Source organism: Dipodomys spectabilis, unplaced genomic scaffold (assembly GCF_019054845.1).
Source record: "Dipodomys spectabilis isolate Male_0828 unplaced genomic scaffold, ASM1905484v1 ptg000002l, whole genome shotgun sequence".
In the NCBI taxonomy this organism is placed as follows: Eukaryota; Metazoa; Chordata; class Mammalia; order Rodentia; family Heteromyidae; genus Dipodomys; species Dipodomys spectabilis.
In genome coordinates this window covers 21,486,243-21,506,161 of record NW_024870679.1, presented here as the reverse complement: position 1 = coordinate 21,506,161, position 19,919 = coordinate 21,486,243, and the positions used below count along the sequence as shown (strand labels likewise).

General features: G+C 38.9%; 2 protein-coding genes across 7 annotated transcripts in view; both read left to right on the top strand.

The window, feature by feature from the left end:
- Samd13 (sterile alpha motif domain containing 13) overlaps positions 1-19,919 on the top strand; it is a 54,349-nt gene that overhangs the window by 15,323 nt on the left and 19,107 nt on the right. For all 6 annotated transcript variants that reach the window (XM_042680320.1, XM_042680303.1, XM_042680329.1 and 3 more), the window contains one exon: positions 7,090-7,201. In XM_042680320.1, coding sequence (XP_042536254.1) covers positions 7,094-7,201 — 108 coding nt within the window. In that variant the 5' untranslated portion in view covers positions 7,090-7,093. The remainder of the gene's footprint in view (positions 1-7,089; positions 7,202-19,919) is intronic.
- LOC122107794 (dnaJ homolog subfamily B member 3-like) lies at positions 16,923-17,594 on the top strand. Its single transcript, XM_042679618.1, has one exon. It carries the CDS (start codon positions 16,944-16,946, stop codon positions 17,592-17,594), a length of 651 nt encoding a protein of 216 aa, XP_042535552.1. The 5' UTR covers positions 16,923-16,943.

Here is a 19,919-nt window from a genome sequence, read left to right as displayed (position 1 = left end):
AGACCACAGAATGGGAAAAGATTTTTACCAGTTATACATCAGACAAGAGTATAATATTCAAAATATACTTAGGGCTCAAAAAATTTAACCTGCAAAAAATACACCCTCAGAGAAAAAACAACCCACTTAGCAAATGGACTAATGAGATAAAGAGAGACTTCTCAGAAGAAGACAATGGCCAATCGATGTAGGAAAGAATGTTCAACATGGCCATAATGGTAATGCAAATCAAAACAATACTGAGAATCTACTTCATCCCATTTATCAAGAAAACTAACAATAACAAATGCTGGCATGGATGTGGCCAAAAGGAAACTCTATACCACTAACTTTTGAAATAGCCATTATTCACAGCTAACTGTACCTGGTAAGCTAGGAATTAAGTAAAAGAAACTATGAATTTTTCCCACATCAATTACAAGGCCAGGAGGTAAATGGCAAAAATAAAACATTAGGATATGTTTTGAAAGTATTATTGCTATTGCTTTTAAAAACTCTACCTTCATTGTGTAGTCATCAATTCACACATAGCAATGTAATAGTTTCTGTTACTTGGTTAAAGCAGTTTGTGCTTCCACTACAGACTCACAACTTTCTTTAGAGACTCCATCTCTAAAGAAAGGCATCATATCCAAGGTTGAATAAATTACCTCCCAGAGAATTTGGTTGTTTGCCTAAATGCCTGCTCTGAACCCTCAGGGAAAGAGGAAAGAGAAATTGATAGAAGTGACTATGGTAATCACTGTCTTCAGCTTTTGTTTTCTTATTCCTAAACCTGTTTCTCCCCCAGCATCATATAAATAATCATCATTCTTGTTTGCATGTTCTTTGAAAGCAGTAAGAGGCTTTTATCCAATATGATAAATGGTGGAAGAGTTTGAGAAGGATTAGCTTCCTTAAAATATTGGTAAACGAGGCAGGAGAGGGAAGGGATAGTGGGAGAACAACAAAGAAAGGGGTAATAGTGCTCCACAAGAAATGTACTCATTGCCTTACTCATGCAATGGTAATCCCTCGGTACAGCATCTTTACAATAAAATATAAAAAAATTGGTAAAATTCTCCAGTGAAACCGTCTTGCCCTGGGTTTTTCCTTGTTGGACTTTGCTGTGTTTTGTCAAGACCTCACTTTCTGTCAGCTAGGACTCTAGCACTTGAGCCATGCCTCTAGACCAGCTTTTTGCTGGTTATTTTGGAGATGGAGTCTTATGGGCTTTTCTGTCTCTCCTGGCTTTGAACCACAATCCTCTAGACCTCAGCCTTTTTGAGAAACTAGGATTATAGGTGTGAGCCACTAGCACCTGGTTTATTGGGGGTTGGGAGTAATAACTGACTCATTTTCTTGCTAGTTATAGATCTATTCATATTTTATATTCATGAATCAATCTTGGTTTAGGCTCTATGATTCTAGTAACTTGTCTATTTCTTCTACATTATCAAATTTGTTGGCCTATAGTTGTTTATACTAATTTCTTATGATACTTTTATTTGTAGTATCAATCGCAATATCTTTTTCATTTCCAGTTTTATTAATTTGAGTCTTCTTATTTTGTTAGTATAGTCAAAGGTTTGTCCATTATATCTTGAAATCCAGCTCTTAGTTTTATTTACTATTTTATATCGTCTTCTCTATTATATATTTTATTTATGTCTGTTGTACTATCTTATTTTTCCTCCCATTTATTAACTTTGGGTTGTTTGTATTCTTTGTCTGGTTCCTTGATGTATAAGGTTATATTGTTTTGAGATATTTTCTTCTTTTGAAGTATGTCTATACTTCATGATTATAAACTAAAATCTTTTTGCTGTATCCCCAAAGTTTTGGTGTTTCCATTTGTATTATCTCTAGATATTTTTTAACTTGTCTTTTCATTTCTTCTCTGGTCCTTTAAGTATTCACAATGTACTATTTAATTCCTATATATCTGTCAATTCTGCAGCATTCTTTCTACTATCGATTGCTAACTATTTTCTACTATTAGTTTCTTCTTTCTATTGTGGTAAAAACAGTTACTTGGTATGATCTCAGTTTCTTAAATTTGCTAAGACTTTTTTTTTATAACCTCACATATGAGCTGTCCTGGAAAGTGTTCCATATTTGCTTAAGTGAAATATTTATTTTGATGTTATATACAGATGCTGAATAAAAAACAGCTTAATCGTGTCCCCATGAAAGTAGTATCCTTATTTAAACTAGTTCAGAGAATTTTAATTCTATTAGAAGTCAGAAACATATAAAAAATGCTGCTTGTATGATCCTTTATTTTCAGAAAGACAGGATGGGATATTGGGGAGAAATATCTGAGAACAGAGTGAACTACGTGTGACCTCAATTAACTCTGTCAGCCTGAGGGAAGATAGCTACGGCAAAGGAAAGAAATGATGAAGCAATATTCCACAATTATCTCTGGATCCTTCATTTACTCTTGCTGTTTATTCAAGTCTCCAAAGCTTCTCATCTACACACCCTAAACTTCCTATCTGCACATGGCTGTATTGACTTTCTATCCCTCCTCCATCTACTTATGAACCCTTTTCCCTAATTGATTTTTTTTGGGGGGGTCCGGTCATGGGGCCTGAACTCTGGGTCTGGGCGCTGTCCCTCAGCTCTTCAGCTCAAGGCTAGCGCTCTACCACTTGAGCCACAGCGCCACTTCCGGCTTTTTTCTTTTTTCTTATGTGGTGCTGAGGAATCGAACCCAGGGCCTTGAGCATGCAAGGCAAGCGCTCTACCACTGAGCCACCTTCCCAGCCCCCTAATTGATTTTTGAAGTAAAGCAGAGAACATATATGACTCTCTTTATCTCAGAGCAAATTTGATATTCTTTATTAGGCCAAGAGTTTCCAATGCTTATCAAGAATCTGGTTCCTAGTAGAGTTCTTGAAATTTACTAATGATTGATATAAAAAATTAATTGATAGCCAGCTTCTGGTAGCTTATGGTTGTAATCCTAGCCACTGATGAAGCTGAGATCTGAGCATCAAGGTTCAGAATCAGCTACAAAATTAAAATGAGTCTATATCTCTAATTAACCTGCAGAAGTACTAGGCTGGAGGTGTACCTTAAATGGTAGAGTGTCCCTATGAGTAAGAAAATAGCACACACATACACACACATAAACACACACACACAAATTGGAGATACTTAAAAGGGAACACCTAGGTAACACCTTTTAAAAAAATTAGTAGAACTCTAGTTCCAGAAGTTGAACAGAAAAGGTTTTAGTGATATAAGCAAAGCTGGGGTCACAGAAAAGTCTAGGAAGTTTCCCCGTTGAGTTTCAGTACAGGCATATCTTCAGTAAGTTATGTTCAAATCAAGTGTTCTAAATGCTCAGCTAAAGAATTTGAAATATGCAGAAGGCTTGATGAATTATTTGTGTTTCTAATGCTTTTATTGCTTGAGTATACTGAAGCTAAATGGAATGAGCTCTTACCTGCATATTTTAAAATGAAAAAATACAAGTCTTGTCAAAAACGCTTAAATCATCCTTCTTGGGTCTGCCTTTTAGCCAGATCCCTACTTATTAGCATGAAGGGTAAGAGAAAGTGACGGAAGATAAAGCTTATTTAGATGCTTCATTCTTAAGTATATCATAGGCAAAGAGCTCAATACTGGTTTATTAGAATATGAATTAAATTACTTTTAGCCAAAAGCTGTTTTAAAACATGGACAAGGAGAATAATTTAATTTTAATGTATGTTATAAATATTAAGAAAGTACAAAAACAGAGTGCATTTCTGAGTATAAAAGTAACAAGAAATAACAGAAAAGTAACATTCAGAATTAGCTTTATAAAAAGAGTAGCAGTATGACAACTATATTACCATAAAATATTAATCAGAATCTAAGCATATCTTTTTCTCTTAACTTTGAAGTAGAAATCAATGTAAATAATGAAGTTGTGAAATCACATGTGGATTTACTTGTTGAGTTTTCTTGTTCTAGTCAGCCTTTTAGCACTGACAATACCTAAGAAAAACAATTTAAATTAGTGTTTATTTTGCCTCAGGTTTTCAAAATTCTTGGTCCATAGTGTGCTGGCTCTATTACTGTGGGCCTGGTGTGAGGCAGTATATCATGGTGGCAGGAGCATGCAGCAGAGGTGAGCAAATCAACTCATGCTGGCTTGGAAGCAAAGCCAAGAAAGAGCCAGGACCATGTTTCTTTCTAGGACAAACCTCCAGTGGCTTATTACCTCCAATTAGGACTTACCTCCTCATTTCTACCACCCCCAGTGATGCCATTAAATGATCTATTTGTCAATGGATTAATCCATTGATGAAGTCAAAGTCCTCATGAACCAGTCACCTCTCAGTTGTGCTACCAGTTTGATTGGTTGGGGAGGGAGGAGTCTATCAAGCTTAAAATTAGATCAGTCATTAAATGTATAATGAATAGCATCTAATTTATTTGGGATGACTTTTCCACTCTTCATATGTGAGAGCACCCAGATTTACTTTGCTATTCTTCATGATACCTTGCCAACAGATTGCATAGTCTTTATTCTCTGCTGGTATAAAATAAAAGCCCAGAGTTATGAAAGTGATGATGTAATAATCTCAACAGAATAAGAATTGGAAAAGCCCCATCTTAATATCACAATGTAGTGTGCTTCATTATTATAATTGATTCACTGTTTTTTTTAAGAGGAGAGGTAGCTAATTGACAACAACCATCAACCAGAAGGAAAGTGAATTCAGATACATTCCAGGCATTAAAACTGTATCCATTGGATAAGTATTCAAATGGTTTTCTTTCTTGCAATTGTTTCTAACACATTTATAAGATGATCTCTTTGTTGCTTTGTGTGTTCCTCCCCTACAGTATAACCCCTGCTTTTGTTGTATTTGAAGTATCTCATAGTCCAGGGTCTTGCTGTGTCACACCTAGCACAATAATTTTCTTATAGCAGGAAGCTAAATACTTGATTAAGAAAAAACAAACCTACTTCTAGTTTTGTTAAAAAAAAAAAAAAAAAAAGCTGCTGCTGATGAATGGCACATGTGGTTGCTCATTTCATACTTAAAAGTGTTAGAGCCAAAAGACTTAAGTGTTCCCTTAAGTGCATTTTTAAGGACTAAATATCCATGTATACATGTACATGTACACATGCACACATACACATTTCCTACTATTTAATCAGGAGCATATGTTGCAGGAATACCCCCACTTTTTAGTCTATCATTGTCCAACATTATTTGTTTAGTGTTTTTTTTTTTTATTCCGGCCTTGGGGCCTGAACTCTGGGCCTGGGCACTGTCCCTCAGCTCTTCAGCTCACGGCTAGCGCTCTACCACTTGAGACATAGTGCCACTTCCGGCTTTTTCTGCTTATGTGGTGCTGAGGAATCGAACCGGGGTCCTCATGCATGCAAGGAAAGCACTCTACCACTGAGCCACATTCCTAGCCCTATTTGTTTATTTTTAAAGTGCTGGAATTTTTCATTATTTTATTAAAAATAAATAACCACAAGCTCACACTAGGGATCCTCTTCAAAGCATCATTTTCTCTCCTCTTTTCTGTTGAAAGTGGGCTTGGAGAATGTTTGTCTCGAAGTGCAATACTTTAACAATTTTTTAGGTTTTGTAATTGGTTTGCTTGTAGCAGTGAGCAAAGTCCCAATGGATACAGTTTTTGTTTTTGTTTTTAATTGGGAAAATACTGTACAGAGGAGTTACAATTACATGGGCAAGGTAATGAGTACATTTCTTATCAAGCATTGTTACCTCTTAATCAAGTATTTAGCTTCCTGCTATAAGAAAACTATTGTGCTAGGTGTAAAACAGCAAGACCCTGGACTTTGAGATACTTGAAGACCTTCAAGAAGGCCTGGGATTTTTTTTCAATTAAAAATAACATGAATTTCTTCAATTTTCACTAAGTTAAATTCTAGGTCCAAGCTTAATTCTAGGCCCATTTTTCTCCCTATCCTCTCAAGATTTTAAATGCTATCTTGATGTCTCTGTCCCCCAGATGTGTACCTCTAGCTCACTCAAGACTCAGATTCCACATTGTTTCTATTTGGCTGTAGCTGGAACCATTATTGTAGCATACCTCTTGACACCAGGAATAAAAGTTTAACATAGTTTGGTTGGTGCTACAATGGGGATTTGAATGAACTCTTGAATAAACATTAGAACTCTTAAAAGGTTATCACTGAAACATTTCCTTTGTGGAAAATGCCATAGGTGAAAAATGGCCTTGGAACTGGTAGGCATAATAGAATTTCATCAGGAAGAGAGGTAGGCATCCTAAGGGGGTGAAACAAGGTGAAAAAGCGCAGATCTGTCAAGAGGAATGACCTATTGAGGTAAGGATTTAGCTCTGGATATGTGAGGTTGACAGTGGGGAAGGTGGCAAGAATTGAGAATAGGGAGGTGGGTTCGAATGAAATGAATACTCACGCAAGCTATAGCATGAATATCAAGCTTTCAGTTACTCTCAATGTCTCTGCTTTTAACAAATAGTACTTGGTAAAATAATTTATATTGTAGGCCACATAGTTTATTATGAAAGCAATGACTAGGCCGGAGAGAGTAATGATTATAAGAAACTTGGAGATAGATTCAAGGGAGAACTCAAATTCCTTAGAAAGGCAAAGTCAAAGCCCAACAAAACAATCCAGAAATAGGTACTTGCAAGGGGTGAGTAGGAAGTGGGGGCCCAGGGAAGAGGGGTGGACCAATGAAGAAGAGAAGGAGGCAGGAATGCAGTCAAGAATCCAACGTTTATACTACAAAATTAAGAAAAGTATAGGAAGAGGCAGGACACGAGGGATGGGTGGGAATGTTGAAAGGGGTGACACCAATCCAGATGTATTCATAAACTGCTTTGCTAAGTGTCAGTTCCTTTGTAAAGCAACTTAAGTATAATTTTTAAAATGTGATACAATAAAAATAAATAAATCTGGAAACGAATGATTTTTTTTAGCTCTTTTAGAAGTACACTGAGAATGGTGACTCTGAAGGAGAGCAGGCCAGACCCAGTGAGCTTAGCCCAGGCTGGCCCTGGGAGACATAGTAGCGCAGCCAGCAACACCTGTGTCCAGCCAATGCCATGACAACTGTTTGGATTTTTGTTTTGCAGTTCCATGGCAAATGGGAGACCACCTGATCCTGCAGACTGGGCTGTGATGGATGTGGTGAACTACTTCCGAACAGCAGGATTTGAGGAGCAAGCTAGGGCTTTTCAGGAACAGGTAACTCAGACCACAGAAACAAATGATGATCATGGCCATCATTCTTTCCATGGTGGATAGAAAGGAATAGGGAGAAAGAGGACCAAAGAGCCGGGGTAGGGCAATGAGGCTCTGAGATATTGCAGAGGAGTAAGCCAGGCTCACGGATCCTTCTCTCAAAAAGAAAATGTAGCTGGATGGAAATCACTCTTTTCATTCATCTCCCTCAATTTTCCTAGTTTCATAGGATATGCATTGAATACTATGACAACATTCTCCCCTCCTTCCTCTTCTTTCATCTCTCCCCCTCCCCCTTGGCCTTCTTCCCATGCCTTTCAAGTGCTTGTATTGTAATAGTTTTTTGTTTGTTTGTTTGTTTACCAGTCCTGGGGCTTGAACTCCTGGCCTGGGCACTGTCTATGAGCTTCTTTTGCTCAAGGCTAACACTCTACCGCTTGAGCCACAGCACCCCTTCTGGCTTTTTCTGTTTATGTGGTATTAAAGAATAGAACCCAGGGCTTCATGAACGCTCAGCAAGAACTCTACCACTAAGCCACATTCTCAGGCCTGTAATAGTTTTTCTAAGGAATTACACCTTTTGAATTCTGCCCCATAAACTTATTTGTTGAATGCTAGCCCCTTTGTACAACCACTTAAAGATAATAAACATACAATTTAAAAATGGTTAAAATTGTTCCATACTCAGTAAGTTTATACATCCTGATTCAACTATTTTTGTAATATATTTGTAATACAAATACAGTTTAACTTCAAATATTTATAAACAACAAGCAAGAAAGAAAACTGGGCCTAAGGCAAAGCACAGCTGCAGATGGGAGGATTAGAACTCAGTTCTACCTTCATCTTCCCAAGGACTCAACATGCAGGGGTGAAGGGAATTAACTCTACCTTTAGAACAAACACGCTAGAAAACAGAAATCAGAAAAAGAAACAACAGAGAAAGACAAATCTGACTGAGAATGAGAGGCGTAGAACCTTCTACTACTAGCCTCAGTGACCACTGAAAGATTTAGACTCCTGCAATTTGTTTTCCACATCTTAACAGGGGACAGTAGAGCAGCAGTAGAGTCAAATTCTGGTTTCTCTGTATGTCAAACAAGTGACCGTAACCCTTCAAGTCTTGGTTTCCCAACTATAACATGACATTATCGATACCTATTGATGTTGCTGTGAAGTTTAAATGACAAGATATGCAGTTCCTTTCTCTTAGGCCTAAGGTTGGTATTGGGAAGAGGGAGAAAGAAACAATTGGGTGATTCATGATTCTGTGAATGCCACTAAGCCAGCTCTGCAGGGATGGTTCTTTATGGTAGTTTAACCATGAGGAGGCAAACGGGAGAAAGAAATTGTAGTCCACCCTGGACAACTTTGCCCCCCCCTTCCCCAGTTGTTTATCAGTGGAGGCTTCCTTGAATTGTAATAATATAATTAAGAAAATTATAAACTGAAGAATGTTTCTGGGTGTTTGTTCCACAGCCCTTCAACCATTGCTTATTCTAGTCAATATGTATCAGCCAAGCTATTGGTTTTGTGGCCTGAGTTTGGACAAAGTAACTTTTCTAATATCAACACACTCCAATATCTTCACTCTTTAAATTTGATCCCTAGATTTATGTTTTTTTTTCTTCTTTGCTATTTGGAAGATTTGCCAGAATAAAAGCTTAAATCACTTTACAGCCACCAGGAGAACTAAAATTAGAAAGACTGATAGTGCCAAATGTTCCCAGTGATATGTAGCAACCAGAACTTTCCTACTTTGCTGGTGGGAGTGTGAAATCAACACTGATACATCTAGCCCATGATCCAGCAATTTCACTCCTGGGTGTTTACCCAAGGGAATGGAAAACATATGTCTATACAAAAATTGTACAAAATTGTTCTTTTTAAAAATTTTGGTGCTGGTCCTGGGGCTGGAAATTAGGGCCTGGGCATTATCCCCGAGCTTTATTTGCTAGCATTCTACCACTTGAGCCACAGCTCCACTTCTGGCTTTTTGGTAGTTAATTGGGAGATAAGGGTCATAAGAACGTTCCTGCCCAGGCTGCCTTTGAACCACAATTTTCAGATCTCAGCCTCTTGAGTAGGATTACAGGTATCAATCACCCATGTCCAGCTCAAAACTGTTCTTAATGGCTTTTAAAAATCGTACTTGTGAAAATTGGAAGCCTCAGTGTACATCAATGGGACAAATGTACAAAATGTGTTATATTACTATTTTGGAAAACTAGTCAAAAATAAAAAAGAATCAACTACTATATAATAGTTTGGATGAGTCAATGACATACTAAGTGAAAGAACCATTATATAACAGTTCATTCTGAATAGGTCCATTTATTTATATTTTGATGACACTGGGATTTGAACTCAGAGCCTTATGCTTGCTAGGAAAGCACTTTACCTCTTGAGCCATGTTCCTAGCATTTGCTTTTATGCCAGGGCTAGTCTGGACCATGATCCTGTTATTTTTACTTTGCACTAACTGAGATGACAGTTAGGTATCACTATGCCAAGCTTTTTTTTTTTTTTTTTTTAATGGCCTGAAATGGGATTTCAGCCTTGAACTGTCATCCCTCTAATCTCTGCCTCCTTAGTAGCTAGAAGTGCAAGTTTAAGTTAATGTTCTCAGTTATTTATGGTAAGTATACATGTATGTATGTATGTATGTATGTATGTATGTATGTATTTAGAAACATGGTCTCACTATGTAATCCAGGCTGGCTTCAAATTCTCCATTATTGTAACATTATCTTCCTAGCTTGAATGATTCTATTTAGATGAAGTTTTAGAACAAATGAATAGTAGAAAAAAATCAGTAGTTGTCTCTGGATAGTGGGTGGAGAATAACTGAGAAAGGACACGAAGGAACTTTCCAGTAATGATGACATTTTTGTGTCTTTGTAAGAATTAGTTATATGTATGTACACTGATATATTCAAATGATTAATAATCAACCTATTAATATTCATTTTATGAATATAAATATAAAATTTACCTCAAAGGGAGAAAACTATAAAAATATTAAAGTATGCCATGAAAATTGAAGTATTTAGGGGGAAGTATACTGAAATGCATCAAACAGTATAGACTGACAGTTAAATAGCAAGATAACCATGTAGATAAAGTGTAGAAAAGATTAATTGTAGAATATAGGTGGTAATACTATGGGTGTTCATGATAAAACTCTGATAATTTTTCTTCATGTCTAAAGATTTTTAATAACAAAATCCTGGTAGAAAAAAAAACAGCTCCAGTTGGAAAGTGGAGGCTGATCATCTGGAACATATTTTAACTTTGGTTTTTAATGATATAATGTCCATTTGTGCCATTGCAACTGAGTAGCTCTCTTTGAAAATTAAATTTAAATAATATTGTAGAATATTATTTAATTAGCTTAGCTAAAAGGTCTCTTGGCCAGGTTCCCAGATACCCTAAAGCCTTTTGGACTTGTGCATTTGCTCTGAGGCAGACAACCAAACTGAGTGACAGTGTACATTCTGGGCTTTATAGATCTACACATGACCTTAGAAATGAGACTGCCCAGCTCTGAGCTTGGCCCAGCAATAAGCCCTTTCTCCCAAGGATGACCTCATTTTGGTACTGAGGACATTGGGATGCAAGAGAGAACATTTCATTCAGAAATCTTTTAAGCTACTATGTTAGGTCTGCCAAGAAGGGAGCTTGACAAATGAATTCCCAGAAGACTAAACTTGTGCAAGCAGGCCTAGAAGCTCAAGTTCCTTCTTCCTCATCAAAGGGTGTTTGGGTATGTGAAGAGTCTCCCTTGAATTCTCTGCAATCAATCCTTTCTTTTGAAATGTTATTGCTTTCCCTCTTTCCATTAAAGGAACTGGGGGCAAGGAGGGAACCACTGGCTAGGCTTCAGCTGGTAGGGCAAGCAATTATTGTGATTTTCTTAAGGACTGAAGATCATATTCTCTACTACACTAACCTGTATCCTCCATCAGTGTCTTACCTCCAGAGTCTTTGTGGCAGTGACCCTAAAGCAGTCAGCACTCACAAATATATCCAGCTATGAAGACTATGGGCCGTCTCCAGTCTAAACTCATGACCCTTGTAGACCACAGCAGTTGAGAAACAGTAAACATCACATCTTAAAAACCTCAGGGAAGGCTATCCGCAGCCCTTTGACAGGAGCAGGGCAAAGAACAGAAAACAGAATGTACTTTCTGTAGTTCTTTTGGGATTGCTCTGTGCTTGCTCCCCCTCAACCCCATATCCTGTAAGCATCTGTTAACAAGGCCAGGATTCCAGCACTACTAGCTCTCTTCCCCACTGCCACTGCGCTGCAGCAGCTGTTCCCCCAAGTGATTCCTAACAGACAGAATGTTTAGGCTATACTAAAGGGCATGAGTAGAAGCAATGACTGGTGGTTTATTTTCTTCTATTTTCTTTGTAGTCACTGGATGATCCTGGGGACTTTTTTCCTTCTACAGCTCAGATTTCTACCAAGTGATATTGCTTAAGCTCCTGATCTGAGTAAAAAAAAAAAAAACTGGTCCTTGGGCTGGAAAGGTGGCTCAGTGGTAGAGTGCCTTGCATGCATGAGGCCCTAGGTTCGATTCGTCAGCACCACATAAACAGAAAAGGCCAGAAGTAGTGCTGTGGCTCAAGTGATAGAGCGCTAGCCTTGAGCTGAAGAGCTGAGGGACAGTGCCCAGGCCCAGAGTTCAGGCATCACAGCTGATTAAAAAAAGAAAACCATAAAACTGGTCCTCATGAAGCGTATTTCCCAGACCTAGTATAAGGCACAAAAGCCACTTGAGACAGTAAACATTTTTTAAATTTTTCTTTTAGTGTAAAGATGCTGTACAGAGGGGTTACAGTTACATGAGTAAGGCAATGAGTATATTTCTTGTTGAGCATTATTACCCCTTTCTTGTTAGTAAGATGTTTTGAAAACATAATTATAAACAGCTGGCTATTGAACATAGCTATGAAGCCCCTGATTTTGAAGACTCTAAGGCATCTCAGGAATTCTTTCCTAAGAGCTTTTAAGAAAGACCATTTTGGCTAATGTAGCTTCCAGGTACCTCCATCTTCCTCAGAAAGAACAATTAGGATGTTTACTTTGTCAGAGTCTGAAAGCTAACCAAGCAGCCTTTTCTGGTGTAAAGCCATCTTTTAGCTGTCACTTGAGAAATTGTGCAGCATTCTAGTACAGTAACTGTGCCACTTAACTTGGACTCTTAATTGCAAGTCACAAGACAGTCTTCATTGGATGCAGTCACTTTATCTGTCTTTCTGACTCACAAGCTTAGACTATATCTAGAGAAGATGGTATATAGAGAGCTGCTATTCAGTTACCGTCAGATGGTTAAGATTTCTCATATTTATGAGTGACTGACATCAGTGATTTTATTTTAGGAATAATATATCTTAGATCTTTTCCCCTCAGGGTATCATCACAAAATAATACGGAACTCAAGGTAACAGATTAATTTTACTCTTCTTACATCCTTACTTACACCAAGCCACAATAAGAACAGATTTTTACTCTAAATACCCAACTGGTTAAGACATTATTTGAAACACAAAGATTGGAGTATATTTTCAGCTTGCACCCTGAGGCTAACTTTGGATACACTTCTGAACTCACTGGCTTAATAAAGGTAAACAAAATTTCTTATTGTTACAGATTTCCAGGTAGCACTAGCTACCTTGAAATGGAGTGGCGAATCAGCCCCATGAGCACAGTGTCTGAGGGCATGTCCCCATCGAATTCAACTGCAGTGATTCTAGATGCACAGTTCTAATTTGAACAAGGAATAAACTCAGGTTTTTATCACTCTTAAGAGCATGCCTTTTAAGCCGGGCGCTGGTGGCTCACGCCTGTAATCCTAGCTACTCCGGAGGCTAAGATCTGAGGATCGCGGTTCAAAGCCAGCCCGGGCAGGAGAGACCGTGAGACTCCTATCTCCAATAAACCACCAGAAAACTGGAAGTGGTGCTGTAGCTCAAGTGGTAGAGCGCTCGCCTTGAGCTGAAGAGCTGAGGGATAGCGCCCAGGCCCAGAGTTCAAGCCCCACGACCGACAAAAAAAAAAAAAAAAGAACATGCCTTTGAAAAATAAATTACAAAATTATGAATATAAATATTACAGTGAAATTTGACAGTAAACCATAAATTCAGCTCTGAATTGGACCAATTATAACCTCACATATTAGAAATAATTTTAAATACTCTAACTTTACTAATTATACTAAAAATATTCTTGGTGCTTTGGTGTCTGATTTTTCTTAACAATTGAAGGCTACTGAAATATTTAAAATATTTTATAGTGCTGAATATTGAATAGAGGATATGACATATCAGCTAGCCAATATGCCAGCATTTTTTATATCAATCTACAAAATTTTAGAAAAATAATACAATAAATAGGAAATGGGTAATGCTAACAGGGAGAAAGTAGCCAAAGAAATTGGAAAGAAAACTACTAAGGAAAAAAAGTTTTTATTTCTTTTTTTAATTTTTTTTATTTATTTTTTGGGGGTCTGGTTGTGGGGCCTGAACTCTGGGCCTGGGCTCTGTCCCTCAGCTCTTCAGCTCAAGGCTAGCGCTCTACCAGTTGAGCCACAGCGCCACTTCCGGCTTTTTTCTTTTTGCTTATGTGGTGCTGAGGAATCGAACCCAGGGCCTCAGGAATGCAAGGCAAGCACTCTACCACTGAGCCACCTTCACAGCCCCCTCATTTCTTTTTAATGAAATAGGGCAGATTATTAGTAAACAAAAGTGCCCCACTGTTGCCTAAATCACTTATTTGAAATTAGGACAGCTATAAAACAAAGACAGGTATGTGGTAGCAATTTACTTGATTAAATCTAAGGGTCTATATAGAAGTCATCTAAGAGAATCTGTCTGACAAATAACTAAAGGAAGAGTGAGGCCAGCCATAGGCAGGAGTACAAGAGTAAATGAATAAATGAGAGAGACATCTAAAAAGGGAAGAGAAAGGAGCCAAGGCTCAGGAATATCAAGATTCTCATTGTTAGGAAAGGAAATGTAACGTGCATATTCAGCTATGAAAGAGCCCTCTAGGAAGTAGAGGGAATTATCAGTAATGAAAGGTTTTATAGAAATCTCTGAAGGGGACAGAAGGAAATAATTGACAAGTTCAAAATAACTCAAAAAGGTCACATCCAGTGAGGCCTCGGAGTGATGGTGAGTTTGCCAGAGGAATTTCAATGGAGTTGATGGGAGGAGTAGAGGCCTGTTGGGAGGGGAAGGAACTTGCCCTTCCAGTGAAGAAGTGGAATGCAGACAGGTGCTGGAGAGGCAAACACCACAGGGTCATTTAAGTGTGAAGCCCCCTTTTTTACGTTTCATAATATATTTTTGTATATATTTTATTGTAAAGATACTGTACAGAGGGGTCACAGTTACATGAGTAAGGTAATGAGCACATTTCTATTGAGTATTGTTTACCTCCTCCTTTGTTTTTCCCCTACCATCCCTTCCCTCCCCACCTCCCCTACTCTCCCCTCCCCCCAAGTTTTAAGGTTTGTTTTCAACATAGTGTCTTGTACATCTCATTGTTACAGTGGGTCAACCTGTATCCTTATTTAAGCATTTTGTTATTTCCCTTCCCCTCCCCAAGTTAGAAAAATGTATATACAAGATGCAGGGCACTGGAATCGTATACAGTGAAAACAGGGGTTATACCATCTAAGGGATGAAACTTCTAGATTTGTTTGCATGCAGGAGAGTGGCCAAAAGAATTAGATAGGTTGAAAATACAGGAAATTGAGGCTAGTTAAGCAAATTCCCAGAGGCTATGGGGAGGGATGAGATCAAAAGAGTATGAAGGAGCAAAAATTTAGATAATTGGAAGCTTTTTACATTGTGCTGACATGGTGGAAATCAGTGTGGTAGTTCTTCAAAAACATAGAATTACTATATGAGTCAGCTATTCTACCCCCAAATCATTGAAAAAAGGGGGTACCGATACACGTACTTGTGAAAACGCACGTTGCAACATTATTCAGAATAATCAAAGTTGGAAACAACCCATGTATGCATGAACAAGTAAATAGATAAACAAAGCTGGTGTATGCATAAAGTGGAATGTTATTCATCTGTAGAAGGAAATGAAGTTCTGATATATACTACAGTGGGGATGAACTTTGAAATGAGCCAAACACATATTATACAATGCCACTTATAGGAAATATTTAAAGTAGGCAAATTCAGAAATAATAGGGTAGATTAGAGGTTGCCAGGAGCTGGGGAAAGGGAAGAATTATTAATTAATGAGTATAAACTTCTGATGGTATTTGAAAATGATGGTGGTGATTATATAACATGGTTAACATACTTAAAGCTACTGTATAGCTAGAAATTGTTAAGATGGTGTAATTCATGCTATATGCATTTCACCATAACAAAAAAAAAAATAAAATGTATTGCCAGGCATATATACATAATGGTTCAATTTGTTCAAGAAAAGTCCAGGGCTGGGAAGGTGGCTCAGTGGTAGAGCGCTTGCCTTGCATGCATGAGGCCCTGGGTTCGATTCCTCAGCACCACATAAGCAAAAAGAAAAAAGCCAGAAGTGGCGCTGTGGCTCAAGTGGTAGGGCACTAGCCTTGAGCTGAAGAGCTGAGGGACAGTGCCCAGGCCCAGAGTTCAGGCCCCATGACCGGACCCAAAAAAAAAAAAGAAAAATCCAAATATTTAGTTCAATACTTAGTTCAAATATTATAAAAAAATGTACTCATTACCTTGCTCATGTAATTGTAACACCTCTGTACAGTATTTTCACAATAAAAAAACTTATTAATAAAAAAGAATTTAAAAATGCAGGAAGTAAAGCTGTGGCTCAAGTGATAGAGCAATAGTCTTGAGCAAAAGAGGTTCAGGGATAGCCCATAGGTTCTGAGTTCAGGGCCCAGGACCAGAAAATAAATAAATAATAAACAAATAAATGGCATTTGTTGCTGCAGCTGCTTACTTTAATCTTTAGGGATAGAGATAAATTTCAAAAAAGCTAACATCAGCAATCAACTGAAGAAGCCTTATCTGACAATACATGGAAAGTCTCACATCTGATCCCATTTCTTACATCTATCCTTAAAAAAAAAATCTATCTAGATTAGTCTCTGCGACTCCATTTCCTCATTGGATGAAATGAGTTTATCTTCTTTTCTCTACCAGAAATGTGTATAAGATTTTAAAAGGATAATATAGCCCTTCATCACCCACCATAACACAGTGCCATACCCACAAAGTCACGGAGAACATGGGCTCTGACCACAGTCTAAATGGATGCCAGGTCTGATGTAAAAACAAGACTCACAGTCTGGCTTGTGATTGTTGTTCTAAAAAGTCAGATAAAGACTTAAGCCACACAAATGGTTTCTCCCTGCTAACAAGCCATGCAGGTTTTTGCTTATTATATGAGAGTTTGTTTATTTAATAAAGCTTCTTCAATATGGATATTCTCTCCATATTTCCCAATAGGAAAGCAAAGCAGACACAGCATCAGCAAAGAGTCACAGGTTTGGAATGTTGAGGTCATAGTCACTCTGCCCACAGTGGGGTTAGAGGGAAGGGGGTCTGGGCAGGGTATGTGAAGGACTCATGCAGTGAAGAGGAATTTCTCCCCTAGAAGAGACCACCCCAAGAGCCATGTGATAAGATTCAGAGGTGTAAATTGAATCGTTCACCATCTTCCTTTTCAAAGGCAATATATCCTGTGTCTTGGTGAGGAAAGGTCGTGTGAAGAATGATGGTGAATTACTACAAGGTGCTAGGGGTGCCTCAAAATGCTTCCTTTTCCGAAATCAAGAAAGCTTATCACCTATTGGCTCTACAAGTACACCCAGACAAGAACCCAGAGAACAAACAGGCAGCAGAGGAGAAATTCAAACAAGTAGTAGAAGCCTATCAGGTCTTGTCAGATGCCAGCAGACGGGAGGACTATGACAGGTCCCGAGAGAGCTACTACACCAGGAGGGAAAGCAGAGGTGGTGGCAGAGGCAAAAGCCACTGGGAGGAGGAAGTGTGCTTTGAGCATCCACACAGGTTCTACCGGTATGACTTGGAAGATGAAGACCTCTTCACAAGAGACTGCTTTCCCACTGGCCACATGAGTTGGCCCAGGACATTCCACTCCCCCTTCTTTGATGTGATCTCCATATTAGATACAGGGTTTTCCACCTTTGTATCCTCAAGTTCCAGAGCAAGTCCCCTTACCACGGAGACATGTGTGCCATTTGTAAGCAGAGGAATGAGAAACTTTCCACAGACTACCACTTGTTGCCAGCTAGTAAATGGCAAAAGAGTTGTTACAAAGCAAGTTCTAGAAAATGTGAGAGGAAAAGCTACAGTGGGAAAAGACAGAATATTTCGTCATATTCCTCCATCATGGTGGTAAGGAGTTGCTTCTATGTTCTTTAGCAAGGGTATGAGACTTGTCATGTCCCCGCCAACCCCCCACCCCCATCAGAGTTTGAACTCAGGGTTATGCACTTATTTGGCTTTACCACCCAAGCCTCTGGCCCAATTTTTTCCTTGTTATTTTGGAGATGGAGCCTCTTCTCCCCAAGTTGGGTTTGAACCTTTTTTTTTGTTGTTGTTGGTCATGGGGCTTGAACTCTGGGCCTGGGCGCTGTCCCTCAGCTCTTCAGCTCAAGGCGAGCGCTCTACCACTTGAGCTACAGCGCCACTTCCAGTTTTCTGGTGGTTTATTGGAGATAGGAGTCTCACGGTCTCTCCTGCCCGGGCTGGCTTTGAACCGCGATCCTCAGATCTCAGCCTCCTGAGTAGCTAGGATTACAGGCGTGAGCCACCAGCGCCCGGCTAGGGTTTGAACCTTTATCCTTGATTCTCAGACTCCTGAGTAGCTAGGCTTATAGCCATGAGCCACCAGCATCCAGCTGAGGCTTTTCTGTCCTGGTGCTGATCATAGAATTCAATTGTGAGAGTGTTAAAGTGGGCTAGACAGAGGTCATCTTAATCTAAACCTCACACTTTCACTGGGTGGGCAGGGGTGCGGGGGCAGTAATAGGCCAAGTGTTCAAACAATGCCTCTTCCAAGTCTTCAGATGGCTTTCTGTTTCCTACACAGTCTTAGAATAGTTAAGAATAGTTAAGTCTTAGAATAGTTAAGCACTGCTAGGGCCTTTGGAGCCAGTGTTCCATCACAAATCTTACAGACTTCATCTATTTTTTTTTAATTGTGAGAATACCATACAGAGGAGTTACAATTACATGGGCAAGATAACGAGTACATTTCTTTTTTTTTTTTTTTTTATTGTAAAGCTACTATACAGAGGGTTACAGTTACATGAGTGAGGTAATGAGTACACTTCCTCTTGAACATTGTTACCCCCTCCATTGTTTTCCCCCTACCATCCCCTCCCTCCCTCCCTTCCCCGAGGTTCTTTTTTTTTTTGATTGTGATTAAATGATTACATAATTTCAAAGTCACAAGTTCATTCTAACTTCCCTGGAGCAAATTGTCTACCACAGTCTGTAATATATAACAGTGTTCACATGTTATATACCATATTTGTTATCAGCAGCATGGGGATATTTAGTAGTGGTTCAACCAGATGAGCGGGAGTTCTTTGTTTCTTAAGTCCTGTTAGTTTTGTTGTATCACCTAACCTTTTGGATTTAGCATCCACTTATCAGGGAGACCATGTACCGTTTGTCTCTTCGTTCTTGGCTTACCTCGCTCAACATGATTCCTTCTAGCTCCATCCATTTCCCTGCAAATGCCATTATTTTGTCATTTCTAATGGGATTCCATTGTGTATAGATACCACAATTTTTGGATCCATTCATCTGTGGTGGGGCATCTAGGTTGTTTCCATATCCTAGCTATTGCGAACAGTGCTGCAATAAACATGGAGGTGCACGTGTCCTTGTATATTGGTTCCTGTTGTTCAGGGTAGATGCCTAGAAGTGGTATGACTGGGTCGTAAGGGAGGTCAATCTTTAGCTTTCTAAGGACCCTCCAGACTGCTTTCCAAAGTGGTTGTATAAGTGTACATTCCCACCAGCAGTGTAATAGGGTTCCTCTTTCTCCACATCCCCTCCAGCATTTGTCGTTGGCTGATTTGTGGATGTGGGACATTCTGACTGGGGTAAGGTGGTATCTCAGGGTTGTCTTTATTTGCATTTCCTTCACCACCAGGGATGATGAACATTTCCTCATGTGTTTCTTTGCCATTTTTATTTCTTCATTTGAGAAGTCCCTCTTTAGTTCCCTTGCCCATTTAGTAATTGGTTTGTTAGGTTTGGGAGGGATTAGTTTCTTGAGTTCCCTGTATATACAGGATGTTAACCCCTTGTCTGATATATTGCTGGTAAATATTTTTTCCCAATTAGTTGGTTGTCTTTCTAGCTTAGTTGCGATAGATTTAGCTGTGCAGAAGCTTTTTATTTTAAGGTAGTCCCATTTGTCGAGTCTCTCTCCAACGTGTTGTGACCCTGGGACTCTGTTCAGGAAGTTCCTTCCTGTGCCTATTAGTTCAAGTGTCTCTCCTACTCTGTCCTGCAGTAGTTTCAGAGATTCAGGTTTAATGTTAAGGTCTTTAATCCATTTTGAGTTGATGTTGGTGCATGGTGATAGGCTGGGGTCCACTTTTAGTTTTCTGCATGTGGCTGCCCAGTTTTCCCAGCACCAGCGGTTGAAGAGGCTGTGTTTCTTCCATTGTATGTCTTTGGCTCCTTTGTCGAATATCAGCTGGCT

Bases quoted from the DNA above. Each gene is read 5' to 3' on its own strand.
- LOC122107794 (XM_042679618.1), top strand. From the start codon at position 16,944: ATGATGGTGAATTACTACAAGGTGCTAGGGGTGCCTCAAAATGCTTCC.